This window comes from Setaria viridis, chromosome 8, assembly GCF_005286985.2.
Source record: "Setaria viridis chromosome 8, Setaria_viridis_v4.0, whole genome shotgun sequence".
Classification (NCBI taxonomy): domain Eukaryota; kingdom Viridiplantae; phylum Streptophyta; class Magnoliopsida; order Poales; family Poaceae; genus Setaria; species Setaria viridis.
In genome coordinates, this window is record NC_048270.2 from 5,582,457 (window position 1) to 5,602,950 (window position 20,494).

A 20,494-nucleotide genomic window follows, 5' to 3' on the forward strand; every position below is an offset into this window, starting at 1 on the left:
TGAATAAAATAACAGAAGTGAATAGCAACCAATAAGTATAATATATGTGAACATCCTAAAAAGATCCAATTTTGATGTGAAATTGAGAGCAGGCAAGTGGATAAAGTCGCACATATTTGTAGAGCCACGGCTCCACCATTCACTGCACGGACATATAATCTTATCCAAACTTTGCATACATCGCTTGTATTCTGCAACAAAAGCTGGTGAATGTTTCAGTTAAATCAACCATAGATATATTAATCATCATAGTGTAACCAAAGCCAAATGTTGATTGTTATCCAACACAAAATAGCATAAGAAGTTGTAAGAGATAGAGTATAGACACCATTAACTGTAATTCATCAAACATATCAAGGATCAGCAACAGCCCATGGTAGGACTGGAGCAACAGGAGCATTCGCAATTAAGTTGATATTCTTACCAAGTAGACCAAGGTAGCTTATAGAGTGAATTTCAGTGATCTTGTTTTCCTCTAGCTGTGCTATGCGCTAGCATCAAAGAATTCTGCAGAGAATGAGCATTTACAGGTAGGAGCAATGTTAACGATTTGTTTATGCACATCGTTAGTACTCTGTGCTAGCATAAAAAAATAATGTTTGGCTTCGATATGCATATCCAAATAGAGTGGGATCATTAGTGAGCCAGAGGTAGCATGGACATTAAAACTATGTTTACAAGAAGATACAAACAATCAAATCCCCATGCTTGTTTAAAACTCAGCATACTTGCATCATATTGCAACAAAAAATGAAGGTGCTAATCGCTGAAGATGAAGGATACTGCACTACTACATAAATCATCATCACTGCCGGCCATCACGGTGGTCGGTGGTTGTATGGTGGTGAAAAAGCCGGGGCCACCAAAGTTCCAGCTGGGAATTCTCACCTGGAAGTCCTCCTGCGGCGCCTCCACTGGCACCGTGCTGCTGCTCCAGGTCTAGGTGTCGGAGTGGAACAATGGAGCTGGAACCGGTAAGCGGTGCCCGTGAAAAATTCAACGCGGCGACGGTGTAATGGCCATCCGGACGAGGAAGGAGGCCAACGCCCGGACCCCATATGTTGACGCGGAGGAGGAGGAGGTCGTCCGCCGAGAAGAGGATGGGGGTCCGGGGCCACGGACGGGTTGAGGTCGGAGCTGTGGACGGAGATTGGCTCCCCGTTCCTGGTGCGGTCTCTGGCGGCGGTGGTGCTGCTGCTGTGGACGCCGAGGACGGCGTCGGTGTTGAGGATGACGCGCGCGGGGCGCCAAGATCCTCGACGCGGAAGGCGACGGGAGGACGGCGCCGTGGTTGTAGTTGGAAGGGCTGGTGGCTGGGTGCGGCGCCGGCGGCGGGATCACCTCAGGAGGAAGGCGCAAATGGTTAACGGCGGCGCCGGAAGCAGACGGTGGCTGGGTTACATTCGGCGCGGGCTGAAAATGGAAGGCCCAGAAACCAGATGGGCTTGGCCCTCTAGAAAGTTGTTGGGTCGTGCTTGTTACCATACCTCCTGGCCCAACGGCCCATAATTGCTCATCGTCTTCTCCGCCGCTTCCCCTCCCTCTCCCAAATTCCAAAACTTCGCCCTCTCCCCGCCCAAATCCCGCGCGCCTCGCTCCCAATCCCCATTCCCCAACTTCGCGAAGCTTCTCGAAGGCTTCCAATGTCCGCGCCGCCGCCGCCCCAGGCACCTCCGTTCACCGTCGACGACTTATACGATGACGACGTAAGCTCCGCGTGCCCCTCCCCTCCCCACCTCCCCTTCTCGCGCGTCCCCGCTCACGCAACCCTAACCGCAGGGCTTCGACTGGGATGCCGCCGTGCGGGAGATCGACGAGGCCTGCGCCGCCCGGGCGTCGGCCTCCGCCTCCGCTCCGGCGCCGGCGCATCATCCGCTGCCGCCGTGGCCCCCGGAGCCATCGGCGACGGCGCCGCTTCACAGGCCACCGGCGGCGGTTGGCAGCGGCGCGGCGCGGCAGTCTACGCTCGACCGCTTCGTCGATTCCTTCACTAAGAGGAGGCGGGAGAAAGAGGGGCCCGTGCCCGCACCCACCCCCGCGGTGGAGCCTGGTGGCGGCGGTGTGGGGCGGCCAGGAGTCCTCGCGGGAGAGGGGAGCTCGCGACAGGCGGGCGACAAGGCTGTGGAGGACCGCTTCGTCGAATCCTTCACCAGGAGACAGCGGGAGAAGGAGAGGGCTGCGCCGGCGGCACCGGCTGGTGGCCGGAAGCGCCCTGCGGCCCGCGCTAACAAGGGATGCCCGCGGCGGGCCAATGTTGAGGTCGAGCTCGATTCCTGTGCTGTGGCCCTGGACCTCGAGGCGGTGCAGACGTGGATCTATCCTAGTGAGCTCTGGGCTTCATTTAGTGAATATATACTTACGCTTCATTACTCGACATAAGCCAGCATCTCACTTGTTACTCCCTCCATCCCAAATTATTGTTTGTTTTGGCTTTTCTAGGTGCATAATGCACCTAGATATATACTTATGTCTAGATACATAGCAAAAATTATGTATCTAGAAAAACCAAAGCGAATTGTAATTTGGGACAGAGGGAGTACAATCCAAGCAGTGCTTGCTGGTACTGAACACCAGATGATTGGAGAACCTGACTATAAACTGTACTCAAAGTTTGCTGAGCTCTTGAGCACCATATCAGAAAGACGACTACAATAGTAATAATCAAACAAAAACTAAAACATCTAGCACAATTAGTTTAGTTTCCCGGAGCAGCAACACATTCGCAGAAGCATCCACTTCTTTCTACTGGAGCAGATGGACAAGAAGTTTATCCACCCTTGGCAATGTGTTTTCTGTTGCATCAAACAAATTTAATTTTGGGGACTGTAATTGGTGACTCAGGTTGGGTGCTTGGAGTTTCTCCTGTTACATATCCAATTATCCATGTCTTTAGAATGCACAGGCTTTACTGGGTCAGGCAAAGATTTGTAAAATTTTGCCTTTTATTTTGTGTTGCAGCTAATGTAGACGTCAGAGAATACCAGAAACATATGGTTGAGAAGTCTCTATTTACCAATACGTTAATAGCTTTGCCGACTGGACTTGGCAAAACTTTTATTGCTGCCGTAGTGATGTACAACTACTATCGATGGTTTCCTGAAGGTAAGGTTTTGTTTTGCATTGTAACCGTTTTCCTCTCTGATGTTGTATTTTCTCAATTCTCACAGAAAGTACATGCTGAGAAGTTTTTCTGATCTTATAAATGGGAATTTAGGGAAAATAATATTTGCTGCCCCTTCACGTCCTCTTGTTGCTCAGCAAATTGAGGCATGTCTCAATACAGTGGGAATACCACAGGTACCATAATAGTTTTGCAGTTGCTGATTTTCTTTTTTATCTATAAATATTCTTGTTTGCTTTGATATTTCTGTGCTCCATGCTTGAAACTGACATAATTACCTATTTTCAGGAGTGGACAATAGATTTGAGAGGGAATAAAAACCCTTCCAGTCGATCAGTTCACTGGAAGTCAAAGAGAGTGTTCTTTGTCACTCCACAAATTCTTCAGAATGATATAAAATCTGGTGATTATCTCTGATCATTCCTGACGATCTTTATTAATCTTATTTGAGCTCACCAACACATTTTTCCATCAATTGAAGATCCATTGGCTGTTTTATAATGATAACTTAACATGAACTTACTTTGAAATCTACATCAAGTTATCTTAGGACTGGCCACTTAAGAACTATTGTACCCATTTTTTGTTTTATGTATGTAGGTCACACTTTTATCATGCACTTAACACTATTGTTATTAACTCTTGTCAAATTTGGCATTTTGAATTTATTGACAGGTATATGCATGGTAAAGCAAATAGTTTGCTTGGTGATAGATGAAGCCCATCGTGCCTCAGGAAATTATGCTTACTGCATTGCTATTCGAGAGGCATGTTTCAAGTACTGCACTCATTTGTTTATCTGTACTTTACAATCCTATTGTTTATCAGTATTTTCCTCCATTATTAGCCCATTTGATTCTTGATAATATTGGTAAAATAGTTGTTTTGAGTGCTCTGCAACTTGGCTTGATCAATCTTTATTTTCATTTTCGCAGTTGCTAGCAGCTCGTGTTCCTTTAAGGATTTTAGCTCTAACTGCTACACCAGGATGTAAGTCTGTGTACATTAAAATAGACTTGTCCATACATGAAGCCATCATCTAAATTTGCAATCTTATCCTGCCTGTGGTTCAGCCAAGCATGCAGGTATTCAAAGTGTTATAAACAATTTATGCATTTCGGAGTTGATTTATTGCGATGAAGAGGATTCTTTAGTGAAGGAATATGTTAACACACGCAAAGTTCGAGTTGTGAAGGTATGCATGAGCTTTGGTAAGTAAATTAGTAATGATCTTTTCTTCTGCGATGTAAAAGTCACTTGTTCCAGTGTAGGTCCCTTTTGGAAGCGATGCAACTCAAGTCGACGATATGCTTATGGATATTATACGCCCACATCTTAATCGGTTGCGTGATGCTGGCGTGATTGATCATCGTGATTATGCAAAAGTACGATTCTCATCCTTTAAAATGGCAATCATTATGTTACATGGATTTCCACTTATAGGTCAATAATTGACCCATTTCTGGCTGTGTTGCTCACATGATTTCTCCAGTGGACCCCATTTGAACTTATTAAATATAAGGATAAATTCAAGGAAGCACCCCCATCAAACATCCGTGAAAAGGAGAGAGGGGAAATTGGAAGGTCTTTCGTAGCTCTTGGCTCACTTTTTCACATGAGGAAGTTGCTTTGGAGCCATGGAATCCAACAAGCACACCAGTTCCTTGAAGAGAGTGTTAATAAAGGGTATTGTCTGCACATATTTTTGCTACATAACTGTGCTTTTATATGAAGTCATGCATAAGTAGGCTTATATGTATGTATCATGTGAGGAATATCCTTTTTGGTAAGGCTGTATGGAAATTCTGGACAGACCTGTTTTCTTGATGTATGGAATATTGTTGACAGCCTTGTTGTGATTTCAATGTAGGATGGTTCAGTGCAATGTAGTCACATTTCAGCTGTTAGAAGGTTATATAATTTTGCCAGATACCAATGTTTACTAGGCTGTAGCTACAATGTGACCAGCTGCCATATGTTGTTTGCTCTTGTTATTTATTTAAGTATTATTTGATAACTTGTGTTGTTTGAAGTTGGAGGTTGTTGCAGGAAATTTAAATAAAATTATGAGAAAAAATCAGTTTTTTTAAAAAAAATACGCTGTCTACACCGGGAATCTGGGAAGAAAAATAGAGAGCTGTATTTTCCTCGCTTGTTCCATTCACTTATGAAATTATATGCATAATGTGTCTTATTGCTATAAATTTATAATAAGCATCTTAGTTGTGAAAGAAACTCAGCCTATCCTGTTCAACTGCGCAGCATTCTTTCTGAAATAACTGGACGTAATGTTAATGAACATCCAGTTGAATTTCTGAATGGTTGCATGATATTGGGCAGTTGCGATGACTGTTCAGGAAACCTGATTATTCCAGAATTTAATACCCAAGGTTATTGGAGCTTGTTCAATATTAAACTTGTTTCCTGTTAATCAACAGTTTTATGATTGTGATGCTTAGGGAGTACTTGTTCTTATTTTTGCACATAGGTTTACAAGCAAGCTTTATCTATGTTCATATTTAGCAATGTTTTGTTTATTGAAGGTCATTAAATTTGATGCGCAAGAATGAACTCTTCTGGAAACTAAAAGAAAAGATGAAGCTTGTCTCATCTCAAGGTTCGACTCCAAAAATACGGGAATTGATAAAGCTGATGGATGAGTACTTCAGTAAGTGACCTACTTTCCTGATGTTGTATCCTCTGAATTCAATGATGCGCCAGTAGATGTACAATGAATGGAAACATTTTCGAGGACAATCAATCTCTCTATCTGACATCACAAAATCTGTAACCTAATGATTGGAGCTGGTTCTCTATTGTGTATTATGTGTGTAGCATTAGTTCTGTTTATTTGTTGATTGTAGGAAATGTTTCAAAAACGCTTAGGTAGGCTATCAGGCTGCGCCTCGGTGTTCCTAGATGTTTGTACATTTTCCAGTGAGCTAGAATAATGCCATGTCAAATAGAGAAAACTGGACATATTAAAACCATGAATTTGACACTAGCATAGTATCATGTACCCTTGAGTTTCATGGCCATAATTCATCTCCCCCCATCTCCAAATTGTCCCACTTTAATAAATGGATCATGGCCTAAACCACTCTAAAGTGCCTAGACGAAGCAGTGCCTAGGACTGCCTTGTCAAACACATGTTGTAAGGATGGCATACTGTTCTGTAGCAAAGTAGTCTTAAATTATTGGATTTGACTGTTCACTTAGCAATTTATCAGAACCCTTGATGGTAGTATTCTGGCAAATGTGGAATTATGCCATCTGTTTTGACTTTTGAGTGGACACACCACTGCACTATACCTCCGTTGATTTATGTACATCTCCAAGGAAGGACTTCTGTTCCAACACATGCCACCAAGAAATCCAACTGCTGCTTAACCTTAACTGATCTTATGCACAGTTTGTTAAGTTTACATGTTACAGTGAATGGCATAGGTCCTGATTGTCTTGATGCAGATACGACTAATTCGCAGGACTCCAGGATTATTATATTTTCCCATTTCCGGGGAAGTGTCAAGTAAGAATCAAACCTTGCAACATAGTCTTGGTTCCTACTAAGTAATTTCTTCAGAGCCTTTTGTTTTTGTTCTGACATTTACTGATGAACTCTGAACTATTTGATGATTGAAGCTATGATTCATATTTATCAAATTTCGTTTGCTTTCATTTGCAAGTTGGGTCATAAACTGTACAAGCATCTCACTCTTTTGTCTTTGACAAAGTCTTGTAATCTTCAATAAGTATACACAGTTGTTTTGTTGAATTTTGTTTGCAATCCTTACATGACACAGAAAATATTCATTGTATTATGGCTGGAAAATAATGTAGTGTTTTGGTTGTCTGTTCTTAAGTTTATCAGAAAGGTTGAACGTTTTGGTGATTGCTTTGTAATGCAGTGAAATATATTGCTCACTACATAATATTGATGATAAACGTATCAGACCTGTCGAATTCATTGGTCAAAGCTCTTCAGGTATGGGGATATTTATTCATTATGTATAAAATCATTATTGCTTTTGCGGAAGTAGGACTTTCAATTATATTTTGTTTAGTTCATATGGGCTGTTGTTTCACTTCCTGCGGTCATAAAACCATGCTGTTCTAGACATTGATGTGATCTCCATAATGTAACTTTGACCAGTATTTTCTATTGTAGCACATGTAAAACACAATAGAATTATTACATTATGAAAGTAAATTCAGAACATGACTTCATATTCCTTATGCAATTACCATGTTTCTGATAAAAATTTTGAAAACTTATTAATTGTCAAAATTTCAAGATCTTGAGTGCATGTATGTCCAAAATGGCACGTATTTGGATTGAAGGTAGTACTATATTGCAAAGATTACTTATGTTATGTAAGTATTTTCATTGCAACATGTGGTTGGAGGGACTACATTCAGTTGAACCTAGCGATACCCTTTATATCCTTTGTCTACAACAGAAATTTTCAACAAAATGTGGGGTATTTAAAAATGCAGTAGATGAATCATGAATCCATATTGTGGTTTCACATTACTTAATTCAGAGCTTTTGTCTTTGATAGGTAAACGGTTGAAGGGGCAAACCCAGAAAACTCAACAAGCTATTCTGCAGGTATCAAACAAACAGTAGCTCCTGTCTGTTGGCCCCAAATGATCTCTTTCCATTAACCACACAATAGATAGCAGTTTGGGGGGTACATATAGAGATAAGCAGGGGTAGGTAGCAGGGGTATTTTAGGGATAACATAGCTAATACATAGATAGATAAGGTGCACATGCACCACCAACCATACCCAATACACACATGACTTGATCTATCACTGTCATTCTTGATTTGCATTACTTTCTCATGTTCTAGATCTTTTACAGAAATTTCGAAATGGGGTATATAATGTTTTGGTGGCAACATCCATTGGTGAGGAAGGACTAGATATTATTGAGGTTGATCTTGTGATCTGTTTTGATGCCAATGTTTCACCATTAAGGATGATTCAACGGATGGGAAGAACTGGGAGAAAGCATGAAGGGCAAGTTGATATCCTTTTTTTTGTGATGATGAGATACAAAATGTTTACGTCCAAAAGTTACATTGCTAACCTGTTTCCCTCTTAGGCATTTGCTACCTTAACTGCTCGTACTGGTTTTGGCTTGTGAAGGACAGGAGTTGACTGGATACACAAAGAAACAAGGAGATAGTCGAACCATGAGGAAGCTATTACGTAACAGTGAGAGATTTGAGTACCATGCTAGTCCTAGGATGGTAAGTTTATATAATCTACTTGTTCCCAAAATTGTTTCTCCTGAGATGCTAATTTCACTATCCATATTAACAGGTTCCACATATCCACAAACCAGAAGTTAGGTATGTTAAATTGACAATAGACAAATATATTCCTAGCTCAAACAAAATGAGGGTTGCTTTAAAAGAAGCATCATCAATTCCGTGGAAGATGTCAGAGGCAGATGGTCAATTGATTGCTCAGTACTTTGGTGCATGCAAAGATGTTTGGAGGCCATCCCTAGTTGCATTTCCTAGATTCCAGCTTTGTCCAAGTCTTGTTCACAAAGTTCCACACTCGTTCCGGACGACAGATATGCTAACTGATGCTATGCAACAACTTCAAGATCCATCTTTTTTTAGGACAAAGGTATATTCATTGATGATCAGTGTGCATTTTTTTCATTTGTTTTTCGATATAATTTAGAAATGGAAAAAAGTTTATTGCTTGATACTGTTGCTTCTGAACACTTCTTCAGTGTGAAAAACCTTTGCAAGAATCTGCTGATGTTGCAGCTGTGAAGGGTCATGTACATGGAGGTACAAACAGCAGTCATATTCTTTCCTTGATTGATGATCTATGTGAATTTTTTTTTCAGTTGTTTAGATTATGATGCTGATATCCTAGCGCTATAAGCTTCTAATAGTTTTTTTCCCTTGAATTTTTGTCTCTGGGCTTATGGCTGCTCATTTGTTCAGTGTATAAGATTTCTGTTCAGCAATTTCATTACTACAAGCATTGAGTTTCAAATTTACTTCTGTTTAATTGGTTGATGGCATTCTTAACCATGTTTAGGTTTCTATGCTGCTAATGGAAATGAGGCAATGCCTCATGTATCTGACAGCTTGGAAGCCTCACCCGGACTAGTGCAGTATCAAAGTGTTTCTGTGCCAGGTTCTCCAGTTAGAAAGTATCCTATTCACTCGTTCTTCAGTGTTGATTATGTAACCGTGGATAGGGGAGGCAATGTTTCGATTACTTTTGTACCTGTGCTGCCTCAGACATCTGCATTCCTCAAGGATACAAAGAATGCAGATTGGCATAATAAAGACCGGAATAAGGCCACACCTTGTAGATCAGTGGCAGACATCAGTTGGACATCAGTTGAATATGTTTGCCCTGTTACTAATTCAGCCAAACATATGTCCACGAATAATTTATCAAGTTCAGCTATGCATTCCCCTGAGTATGCTGGGCCCTGCGATAATGTTGATGACAATCATGTGCTTACACCTCTACTACCTAAAACATCGACTAGCCCAAGGGAAAAATTGGACACTACCTGCAATACTAAACTGCCACAGTCCACCAGTTCATATCAGGAAGATATGGATCTTAGTCCCAGGTTAACACTATACATGGAAGAAGGAATTGTTCCTGAGTCTCCAGTTGTTGAAGTTAGCCACTTGCATCTTGGGATAGATGGAGCTGCGAATATTGGATTTGAGCCAAAGCATGCATCTCCAGAGTTGCTCAGTGTGGGAGCTCACGCCAATTTAGCTGGATGTAAAAAAGGACCGCTTGACTTAGAGAAAAATAGTCAATGGATTTCTGTTGTCACTGAGCTTGGTGCCTCAGCAAGGCAGAATGTGCTAGATCATACTCAAGCAAAAACAGGAGAGCCAACGCAACCTTCAAATGTGAAAATATGTACTCCTACCAAACATATTCCTACTGAGAATCTGCTGCATGATAGTTTCTCAGGTGATTGTCTCCTTAGGTCTGGAGGTGGTGCATCAGGGTCAGTTCCACAAGCTCCTAAGTACAGAAGACTATGCAAATACGGTGACAAGATCAAAAGAGTCTCCATCTCTTTTGATGCCTGTCATGATGGATTTGAAAAATACAATATTGCTGCTAGAGCTATGTCAAACCAAATAGAGCATGCTACGGGTGAGCTGAATTTATTTCTTCTAAAACCTTTAACTCACTTGTTAATATAGTCAATTTTACTTCTTTATTATATTGCTTGCTAGATTTCTTTCAGTCATTTGAACCCTTAAGTATTTGCATATTTTGTTGTCTTGATAGACTTTTCTGAACCTCCTGACTAGGGAAAAAAGGGAAGGCTAAGAGGCGTCTGGATACCTATATTGATGAGGAAGTCGAGTAAGATTACTAGCTCCTTCAGATTGAAACTACATTACATATCAGCAAGATTCTAGTGATTCTTCTTGCTATCGTCATGGCTTACCTATGTTACGTGTTCACTCTTAGAAGAAACTGATCTTATCAACTTCACTCTTGCATTATTGCATTAGGGTGTCTGAAGATGCTGATGTTTCAGAGGATGAGGATGATAATCAGAGTGAAGATAAATATGAAGATAGCTTCATTGATGATGAGTCAACTCCAACTGGTGAATTTACCCAAACTGAACAAGGCGGACGAATCAGTGGGGACATGATGGGTTTCTACAGGTAATATGAGATCATCACACAACTCCTTTTCGCTCGTGTTTAAAATGATATATCCTATTTAAATTGTTTGTTCGTTGCTATTCTGTTCATGCCATTCAATCTGGCATCAATAAGCAGAGAAGTTTTAAATCAGTGGTACAGCATTGCTTTACAACTGAACACAAATGGTCTTGTGCAGTTAGATTAATGTAATTAAGCTACCCAGACTGTAAAACATACATTCTGACATTATTTGCATCCATAGTTCTGACATGGTGAGTATAGTTCATACATTAGTTTTTGCTAAACTCAATTTCCGTTTGATGCCTGTGCAGGCAATCACTGCTTACCCAGTCCCCAGTACTTCTACCCTCAAGATACCTCGATGTTTCCGACAATTCTGCTTCTTGGACTGGTAATGCAAGCTGTTCTTCAGAGGTTGGGCATAATTCTATTGAGACTCCAAAAGAGCTTCAAACACATCATACCATGGACCCAAGTCCATCATACCAACAAAGTTTACTGGGAAAAGCCAGTTTTGTTAAGGATCAATGTGGGACAACTTTCGCAAATTCTGAATCATCAACTAAATTGGATTGCAGAAAGAGAAAGCTAAGCTTCCAGCAACCTGCCACGATCCCTGTAATAAACCTTGAACCGGAACCAGCACCAGAATCATCCTCACACATTGCCACCGGAGTCACTGATGACAATTATTACGATGATGCTTTCTTTGAGAACCTTGATCTCGACGCTATTGAAGCAGAAGCAACAGCGCTGTGGAGGCAAAAGACTTCACAGTCGACACAGAAACCGGTGGAAACTAAGAAAGCGTCGGACCTTAGCTTTGAACCTCCTCCATTCGACCTGGGTTTCTGATACCTCATGTAAAAGTGAGCATCCTTTTAGGATACCATCTACCTGCAGCTGGCCATCTCACTCGAGCTGTGTGAGGCACAGAGCATATCACTTGAGCTTTTCTGCCAAGGTTTGAACCCGCACTACATGATAACGCCACAGGATCTGGCACGCTGCTGGTAAGATCTCAGCTATGATATTTATGGGTGCGCTGGAAGATCAGCGGGAGGTGGATTTTGCATATACATACTGGTGCTAGAAGTGTATTATCTCAGTACAGAATTACAGACCCTGTATAGTCTCTCCCCTGTAAATACTGCCTGTATATAAGTGTCTGTCTGTATGGAAACACTTGAAAATTTTGATCATGACGGCACTGCCACTTTGCTGTACAGTATTGGCCACGCTTTTCAATCCTGAACCGACTGATTTTGCATGGACGGGTCATGGCTGCAAGCATGATGGCAACGTGCTGTTTGGTTGATAGGACGAGTGGTTGCTACATGGTGCCTGGTTGCTTTCTGAAAACAGGCAATATTTGCTCCAGTCCTGTCGATTTCTGTCGGCCTCAATTAACGTCCGTGCTGTCGTGCCCTTGTGCGAAAATGTGAACACGGAGATCCTGACGACAATGCATTAACTCTAAGCGCGTTCTAATGGCGTATTATCGAGAGAGAGAAAAAAAATCGCTGTCTGTGTCCGTACTCTCAGCAGATGGATGCACCATGGCAAATTTCTCCATGGTCTTTATATCTGTTTAGGGCTGCCAATTGCTCATCATCTGTTCACGCGGTTTTAGAGCTAATCACTTTCATGTAAGCACAGTTTGTTCTAGACTTGTAGCCAATGCATTTTCTTTAGAAAAAAGAGCTATCACATTACATATGCATTGGTCACGAATCTACGACAATTCACTGGCCAATGTTACGGCAGCGTGATCTTGAAAACACATTGGCCACAAACCTACAATAACAATGATGGAGTGTTCGTCACGGTCACATTCACATGCCGAGTGATCGACGTGACATGCAGCGGAGGAGCTGGTATATTTTGGCCGGAGCTGCATGCATTTCCGCGATGCAATGTGAACTGAGAGATTCTGAACGCAAAATGATAGACACACACACACACACGAGGAAAAACGAAAAAGACAAAAAAAAATTGCATAGCGTGCCACGAAGAAAGTTCTACCCAGCAGCTTACACCAGTAGGGCTTAAAGCGTTGCAATGGCTGCAAGGAACAGACATGGATCGCCGGCGTTGTTTTTTAATTCCTTGTTGAACAGACCAATGCGCATGTGTGTGTGTGATCGGTGATCCATGTGTGTTTCGGTGTCAGTGACAAAAAGCTTTACCAGCTGTAGTTCCTTGCTCGTGCCCGACTTGCTTGGATTTTCCTTAAGCCTTAAGCTAGTGTCTCTTCAACTTTAACTTCGGTGCGGTTTTTTAATTTCTTAAATAGTAATGCAAAAATCTCACTTCTGGGATGATAATACTATTCGAAGGATATCTCTTTTTTCTTCTGAATTGTGTGCATGTACAGTTTAGTTGCTCGTCTGTGCACGATTTTCGTGATTCTTCATCGTAGACTTATACTTGGACAATCAAAGCTCAAATTAGGAATATAAACAATATCTACTAGTAATAAAGTATAGTGAAACTATTTTCAAGATGATGAAAATTGACAGACATAATGCGCCGATGAAAATTGATATCATCTAATTGCATTTGCATCCTTATATTAATTAAGGCATCTTATTATGTGTTGACACAAAAATAGTCATTGCTGATCCAACTTAGATGACAACATTACAAGCATAATCAAGAGCATGACTTTTCATAGCTAAGAGCCTACTAGCACCATAGGTTGCCAAATGTAAGAGGGCCACAAGCTATGCCCTAATCTACTCAACAACCTTAACACAGTGGTCAGTATACTAAAAGGGCTAGCAGTAGCTAACATCAGCAATTTAGTTGCTCTATGTGCCAAATAAGGTGAGGTAGGTTTGATAGGTAGGTAGGCAATCTTTCTGGAACCCAACAAACAAATAGGACCACCCTGGTCCCTGGGGTTCGTTGGAGTGCTCCCAAATGGACAAAACGAAGGCAGAAACACCAAAAGGCATCTCAAATCAAAGTTGAATTTGGTGGATTTTTGTTGTGGGCACTGTTAGGTGACCCGTCAATTCCTGCCTGGAATCCAGGCCATTTGTCCTCCAGTCGCATGAAAGGTGCTCCTGGTTTGTATGTACATGTACGTTACATTCTTACTTGTATAGATACGGTCATTCATTACAATTCAAGTATTTGTTTAGCGTTGAAAGGATACGGTCGTGTACACGTACGGGCAGAGTATTTCTTCATTCAGACACCTCGCTTTCTAGAGATTGTGCGTGTGTGGAATATTATGTAGTTTTCAGCGATGGGTCGTTGTATTTACGTACGAATTTGGTTTTTGGTAAGTACACGATGTAGCGTATTATTCTTTTTTTTTGTGTGCGAATAACGATGCAGTGTATTCAGTGAGGTAATCGTGCGCATCTTTGTCCATCACAAGGACGACACTCCGTCCCGTCCTACTATGAGGTTGGTCCGTACGTGTTTGCTACAGAGTTGGGTCGTTTCTTTTTGGGGGCAAAAACCTAACACTCATGTCAAACGATCACTATTTTTCAACAGCAACACAGTGCAATGATGTACAAAAACCTCAACAGAGATAGCACTTCTTCAACAAACCATAAATTTCAAATCAGTACTGTGTAGAAAGTTTGGAACAAATTTCACTTTCGGACTTATCCGTACCAACCTTCTACCAGTGTGAATGTGTGCTTATAGCCTTTTTTTTGTTGAAATATGAGTAAATATAGGTTATATATATGGCGTGATAAAGTATATAAACCCGTGAAGAGAAGTGCACATGCTACATGACATTAAAGATTTCTCGAGTGTTCCTTTCAAATGGCCGAGTACGATTATTCTTATTCATAATTTCTTAAAAAGCAGGTGAGGCTCTTCTAGTCTAATTTAATTAGCAACATGAATCCCTGACCTATATTTCTCCAAAATAATAAAAAAAAGGAAACAGATGGCTACTTGATAAATGACGACTCTCGGAGACTATCTTAATTAGGCTAAAATGCAGCTATTTTAGAGAAATGAAGAAGACCAATAACCATGGATCATTCATGACCGAGAAATCATGAACAACTTTTCGTGGATTCTCAGCTAAGTCCATAAATCTAAAATTAAGGCTGTGGGTTTTTAAATCAACTTTCTAAGTGATGGTTCACTCCACTTAAAAATGTTTGGACCCAAACCTTCTTCCCAATCCTAATATCACAGATCACTTGTTTGAGAGTCTTTGGAGTTAGTTGTTACAAGTTAGTGTAAACACGTTATTACATAGAGTGGTTAGCCAAGAGGAGCACCCAACAGCTTTTATTTACATGAGGTTAATTAAATCTAGTAAAATAAATATTGAAATTCTGAACAAGCCAAAGTCTCATGTGGAATGGCATCTTAATTAGAAGACCACTAACTTAATTTTCCAGGTTAAAGTTAGAAACCCTATAAATACACTAACAATATCGTCCCTATCCCTAGCTAGTACTCCCTGTACGTGTTTGCCATGTCAAAATGATGCTATAAATAAATCCACGCCAGATATTCGACGAGAAAAGCCAACAGCAAAAGACAAAACGAAGATTAACGCAAGGGGCAGTAGCTAGTGACAAACTGACAACGATTATCTAGAGAAAAGGAAGATAATGACAGCATCCCTAACCGTTGATTATAACATGCAAAAAAAATAAAAATAAAAAACTTGAAACGCCTGACAAGATCTGCACCCGAACCAACAACACGCGACCTGTTCGATTCGACAGCCCGGTTAGCAGGAATGGTCGCCGTCTCGTCGATGCGACGATGACGGCGGCGCTGGTCGTACCGTACGCCATGTACGTCCTCCTGCTTCGATTTTTTTTTCCAGAGCTTCTGCTTGACGAGAATGGCCGCCATGGAACGAACGCTTAGAGGGAGAGATGGACACGACACGACGACGGCGACGAAGACGACGACGTGGCGTTGTACGGACCTGACCTGTGTGCCAATGGGATCGAACGCTTAGCGTGGTCGCGGGAATTGAAGCGTCTCTCTCAGCATTAGCTTGATCGAGCTCAACGCCGTGTTGCGTCGGGAGATCAACGCCGTGTTGCGTCGGGACTTCCGCTGCTGTATGATCACTCGATCTTCCATCTGCGGTCGTTTTAAACGTTGGCGTGTAGCCTGTGTAGTAGATGGTTTCGCACGTTAACTGCTGTAATCATGTGCAAAATCTCTGTGGAATGCTTACCCTATAAGTCTGTGTAGGATTGTCCTTTGACGAACTTGATAGGCATGACCAGTGTGATATAATTACAATTTCACGTAGAATATTGTCATTCACCTCATAATATATGTACAACGAACTCTTTCTGCTAAGGATAATACTCCCTCCGTCCCAAATTACTATTCATTTTGGTTTTTTCCTAGATACGTAGACTTTTCTAGATATATACTATATCTAGACACGTAGAAAAAACTATGTACCTAGAAAAGCTAAAATGAATAGTAATTTAGGATGGAGGGAGTACATTATTCTCACGGATTTCGCTCGTCATTATCATGTCAACAGAAGAAGCATATATAATGGTCGCAAATCACTGGCGGATGACAGGGTCCGCTTACACCAACATTTTCCATCTGGAACGAATCTGAATGCGCGTGTTCTAAGCTTCTAGCACGGATTATTAGACTATTAACCACCCTAATTAGTCTCCACTGCACGTTCTAAATTACAAATGGAAACACGCATTTACCTCCTCTGAACGGCGAATCCAGTGACACCACTACATCTGCATGTAGAGCATGCATGTATGCTAACGAATCTGAACGCACGTGAGTACGTGACCTAGCGCAGGTTAGAAAAGAGCTAAAAGCACCGGAAGCTAGTACTACTACTACTAGTCAGCACTTGCGCCACCCTAGTCGTCTCCACGTTCTATGATTCTATCCTCCCCTTGCTGCCGCTTGTTTTCTTCCACAGCAAGTCCACCACTGCCCTGTGCCTCGACGTAAGCTCACACATGACCCATCCACACTTTCTTCTTTTTTTCCCCCCAAAAAAAGTTCTTTTTTTTCTTTCTTTTGTGATGAGTTGTGCCAAGGTTGAAGAAGAACCAAAGGCCAAGGCCGTCCGCGTCAGCTGCCGGCCGGCATGAGAAGAAGTCACTGGAGTCGCGGCAGGAGTAGAGCTAGACGTGGTGTAGACTGTGGACTGTGCTAGTGCCAGACCACGACCACGTACTATGTACGGCAACTTTCCAGTAGGATTGGGGCCCGGCACACTTCACTGACTGACTACAGGATGCATGGTTGATATAGCGTACGTACCCTAACTGCTCTCGATCAGTATCAAAAAAAAAAACCTACTGCTCTCGATCGCTTGGAAAACAAACTGTTGCCCGGTCAGGCAAGCGTAACTCCGATCCGCATTGACGGCCCTGACCGACCGGCGACCTGGACCCCGGCCGCGGCCATGGTCCTCGTGCTTGTTGCTTTTAGGTTCCGCAGCCAAGGGCCGTGTCCTTTGAGCATTCAAGTGAACAGGAGCTGCTGTTGTGCTCGATCCTTGTCTTGTTGTAGCTAAGTAGCTAACGCATGCAGGTTCCGTTTTCCTGCTGCTTCAACAATCCTGTCCTCCTCCACCCTTGGCGCCTTCTTCCATTCCATGGCCGGAAAGATTTGGAGCCTACCGGTGTGGGTTCCAGGCATAGACAACGGTCAAGTTCCTTCCATCATCCTTCGCCTGAAAGCAACAAAAAGTAGAGAACAACTACAACGGTACTAGTATACGTAGTAACTCTCTTGTTTAATTTCTCAAGGTTTTTTTTTTCACTTTTTGAAATGAAAGGTAACTTTTCTTCACCGTCTCTCTCTTGACTGGAGAGAGAGAGAGAGATTGGCAAGTTAAGTAGTACCACAAGCAGACGGCAGCAGGAGCAGCAGCAGCGGATGCAGGTGAGCCGGTTTATTGAAGCGTAGGGTATACCTACCTCTTGTTGGTGGGTGAGGTCTATGGTGTGGCCAGCCAAACCTTGATGCCTTCATGGCTTCATCTTCATTAACGCACGCCACCTCGCTCACCAGCTCCTGCTCCTGCTGCCGTCCACTGTCCTGGCCCTGCTGCTTCATTCTCATCCCGGCCTCCCCCCCCCCCCCCCCCCCCCCCCCCCCCCCCGGGGAAACAATGCCGCTGCCGGACCTGCCGGCCACAGTCCACGTACGTGCTGACGAGTACGTACATGTCGCAAAAGATCGTTGCCGTACGACGGGAGATCCAACGGCTAAGGCTGAAGGTTGCTGTGGATCGTCGTCGTCGTCGACGACGGCCTCTCGGCGACGTGCCATTGTCGACCACCCACGGTCTTGGGTCAAAGCAAAGGACCCTTACATGCATTGTACTCCCAAGGACGAACTTATAGTAGAAACAAACAAACAAGAAAACAAGCCAAGGACCAAACGGTCATTCCCAAGGACGAACGACCCAACCGTCACGATTGTCACTACTCACTACTGGTACTGGCGTTTTGACTCCTGGTCCACGAGGGCCGGGTCCACGCAGCAGGCCGGGTGGATGGCCGCCATTACTCCGGAGCTAGCACCCCCCCTGCACTGCACGCGAGTCTCTGCAGCTCACTCCAGTACTCCTACTCCTTCACTGTGCCGTGGTCTGGTCTTTGTAGGGGGCTGGTCCCTGCAGGTCACCCTCATCAATGCCGAGCCGGGACGGTGCTGCAGGTGCAGGATCAGTCAGCCGGACCCCAGGACGACGACGGCCACTGGCCACTGCCATGGCCGAGCTGGTGACCATGCCCATGCATGCGAGTGGTTGGTAGGTAGGTAGGTGATGGAGGGGGTGGCACGGCACCCGGCACGCATTCATTCGAGCTCGCCTGCCAATCTGCCATGCCATGGCGGCATGGCCTGGACAAAGATACCAGCGGATCCCGCCGGCGCCGGCCGGCAGCACGGAGCTCTGCCTCTGCTCAGGGAGGAGGACGGAGGGAAAACGAAAACGAACCTAACCTGGTTAGCACCAGGAGTTATTCCGAGCCAATCAATGCCGAGCTACTTCGCCTTCCCATTCCGTGCTTGTTGTTAGGCTGTTCTGCCAGCCGGAGGACGGGAGGAGGAAGAGGCCAACCCCGGTCGTCGTCACCTTTCTTGTCGATCTCCCGGCATTATTGTGCCTGTGCGGACGGCCGGATCTTCTTCCTGAAAACATGACAAGAACTCGACCAATCAGAGATGGAAGAACACCACCAACTACCCTTTGATGACAACTATCGCTGGATCATCGGGGTGTTTGGATCTTTAGTCCGGACTAAAATTCATGTCACAATAAATATTCGGATGCTAATTAGGAGGACTGAACATGAGCTAATTATAAAACTAATTACACAGATGGAGGCTAATTCGCGAGACGAATCTATTAAGCCTAATTAATCCATCACTAGCACATGTTTACTGTAGCATCACATTACCAAATCATGGACTAATTAGGCTGAATAGATTCGTCTCGCAAATTAGCCTCCATCTGTGCAATGGTTTCGTAATTAGTCTATATTTAAAACTCCTAATTAGTATCTAAACATTCGATGTGATAGAAATTTTAGGAGCTCCTAAAGAAACAAACACCCCCTAATAAACATCAGCTATATCAATTCATTCTCAACCAATGCTACATGAGTACAATGTAGAAAAATAAAAGTGATTGCATTGCACACGTCCCTTAATTTGGGGTGCCATGGTTCGCGGTACCAATAGTAGTCCAACAACAGCATCAGTTTGTAGCAGAAGAACAGGTTCCCCCCATCTGTGCTCTTGGGCCCCCACGTCGCCTCCCGCTCAGGCGACACGGGCGGCGGCCGAAAACCTAGCCACCGCCGCTCCTTCCCCTTCCTCCACCACACCTCGCTGCCGGAAGTCTGCACGGCCCCTAGGAAGGTGGCGGCGGGGCAATTTTGCCCTGCCTTGGTCGCGTGCGCCCGGATCTGATGAGAGACCAGGAGGTGGCTATGGCGAGTGGGCAGTGAGCTCACGTCGGGCACGGCAGGGCAGGCTAGGAGCCACGGTGGCAGTGCAGAGTGAGAGGTGACCTGGCGGCCACGGGGCGCGGCAAGTTGCACCGGAGCTGGGCGAAGCAGCTGCTGTGGTGGGTACGGTGCAAGGCGAAGTGACGGCACGCAGGCGTCTGGGCGACAGCAGCATCCGGCGCCACCGACAGCGTCCCATCCCTGCTCCGTGGCAAGGTCCGGCCTTCCATGAGGTGGAGCAGGCGTGGATCTGCATGGTCTTGGTGGCGTCGTGGTGGCACGACCAAAGGTGGCTTGCGTGGGCCTCTCCAGTGGCGTCATGGTGATGCGGCTGGCGCCAGCCGGTGCAAGGGTGCGACAGTGGCTCCATGGAGGCGTGGCTGGTGGCGTCAGGCCACCTCTCTTCGGAGGCTGACCTTCTTGAGTAGATCTGCGCGTGTGTGGCTTCCATTGAGGGGCCGCGATGAGAGCTGCTCGCCGGCTACGCGGGTGACGGCGCAGCGGCAGGGATGCGGCTCAGTGGCGGCCGTGCACGGGGAGTGTCGAGAGGAGGCCGCATGGTGTTCATGGCGTGCGGAGAGGTGGCCACGCGTGTGGAGCGGCAATGGTCGGGCTCGTGTGGTGCGTGGGCAGTGCAGTGGCACGGAGGTGGCGAAGACGACTTTGTTCATGCAGCACCAGTGGTGCGGCAGTTGCGTGCTG

At 44.2% G+C, this 20,494-nt stretch overlaps 1 protein-coding gene across 1 annotated transcript; it reads left to right on the forward strand.

Annotated features, from left to right (window-relative positions):
• Nucleotides 1-1,547: 1,547 nt before the first annotated feature.
• On the forward strand, nucleotides 1,548-12,078 carry LOC117833455 (DEAD-box ATP-dependent RNA helicase FANCM). Its single transcript, XM_034712949.2, has 22 exons — nucleotides 1,548-1,706; nucleotides 1,780-2,323; nucleotides 2,959-3,102; nucleotides 3,215-3,297; nucleotides 3,410-3,524; nucleotides 3,797-3,888; nucleotides 4,057-4,111; nucleotides 4,195-4,316; nucleotides 4,393-4,506; nucleotides 4,614-4,807; nucleotides 5,665-5,789; nucleotides 6,590-6,650; nucleotides 7,030-7,106; nucleotides 7,684-7,733; nucleotides 7,991-8,156; nucleotides 8,260-8,381; nucleotides 8,455-8,769; nucleotides 8,879-8,939; nucleotides 9,196-10,293; nucleotides 10,455-10,509; nucleotides 10,662-10,820; nucleotides 11,135-12,078. Exons 1-22 carry the CDS (start codon nucleotides 1,644-1,646, stop codon nucleotides 11,676-11,678), a joined length of 4,359 nt encoding a protein of 1,452 aa, XP_034568840.1. The 5' UTR covers nucleotides 1,548-1,643; the 3' UTR covers nucleotides 11,679-12,078.
• Nucleotides 12,079-20,494: the final 8,416 nt, after the last annotated feature.

Bases quoted from the DNA above. Each gene is read 5' to 3' on its own strand.
- LOC117833455 (XM_034712949.2), top strand. From the start codon at position 1,644: ATGTCCGCGCCGCCGCCGCCCCAGGCACCTCCGTTCACCGTCGACGAC. The intron at 2,324-2,958 runs GTGAGCTCTGGG...TTTGTGTTGCAG, and splicing joins GCAGACGTGGATCTATCCTA to CTAATGTAGACGTCAGAGAA. The intron at 8,940-9,195 runs GTACAAACAGCA...AACCATGTTTAG, and splicing joins GAAGGGTCATGTACATGGAG to GTTTCTATGCTGCTAATGGA.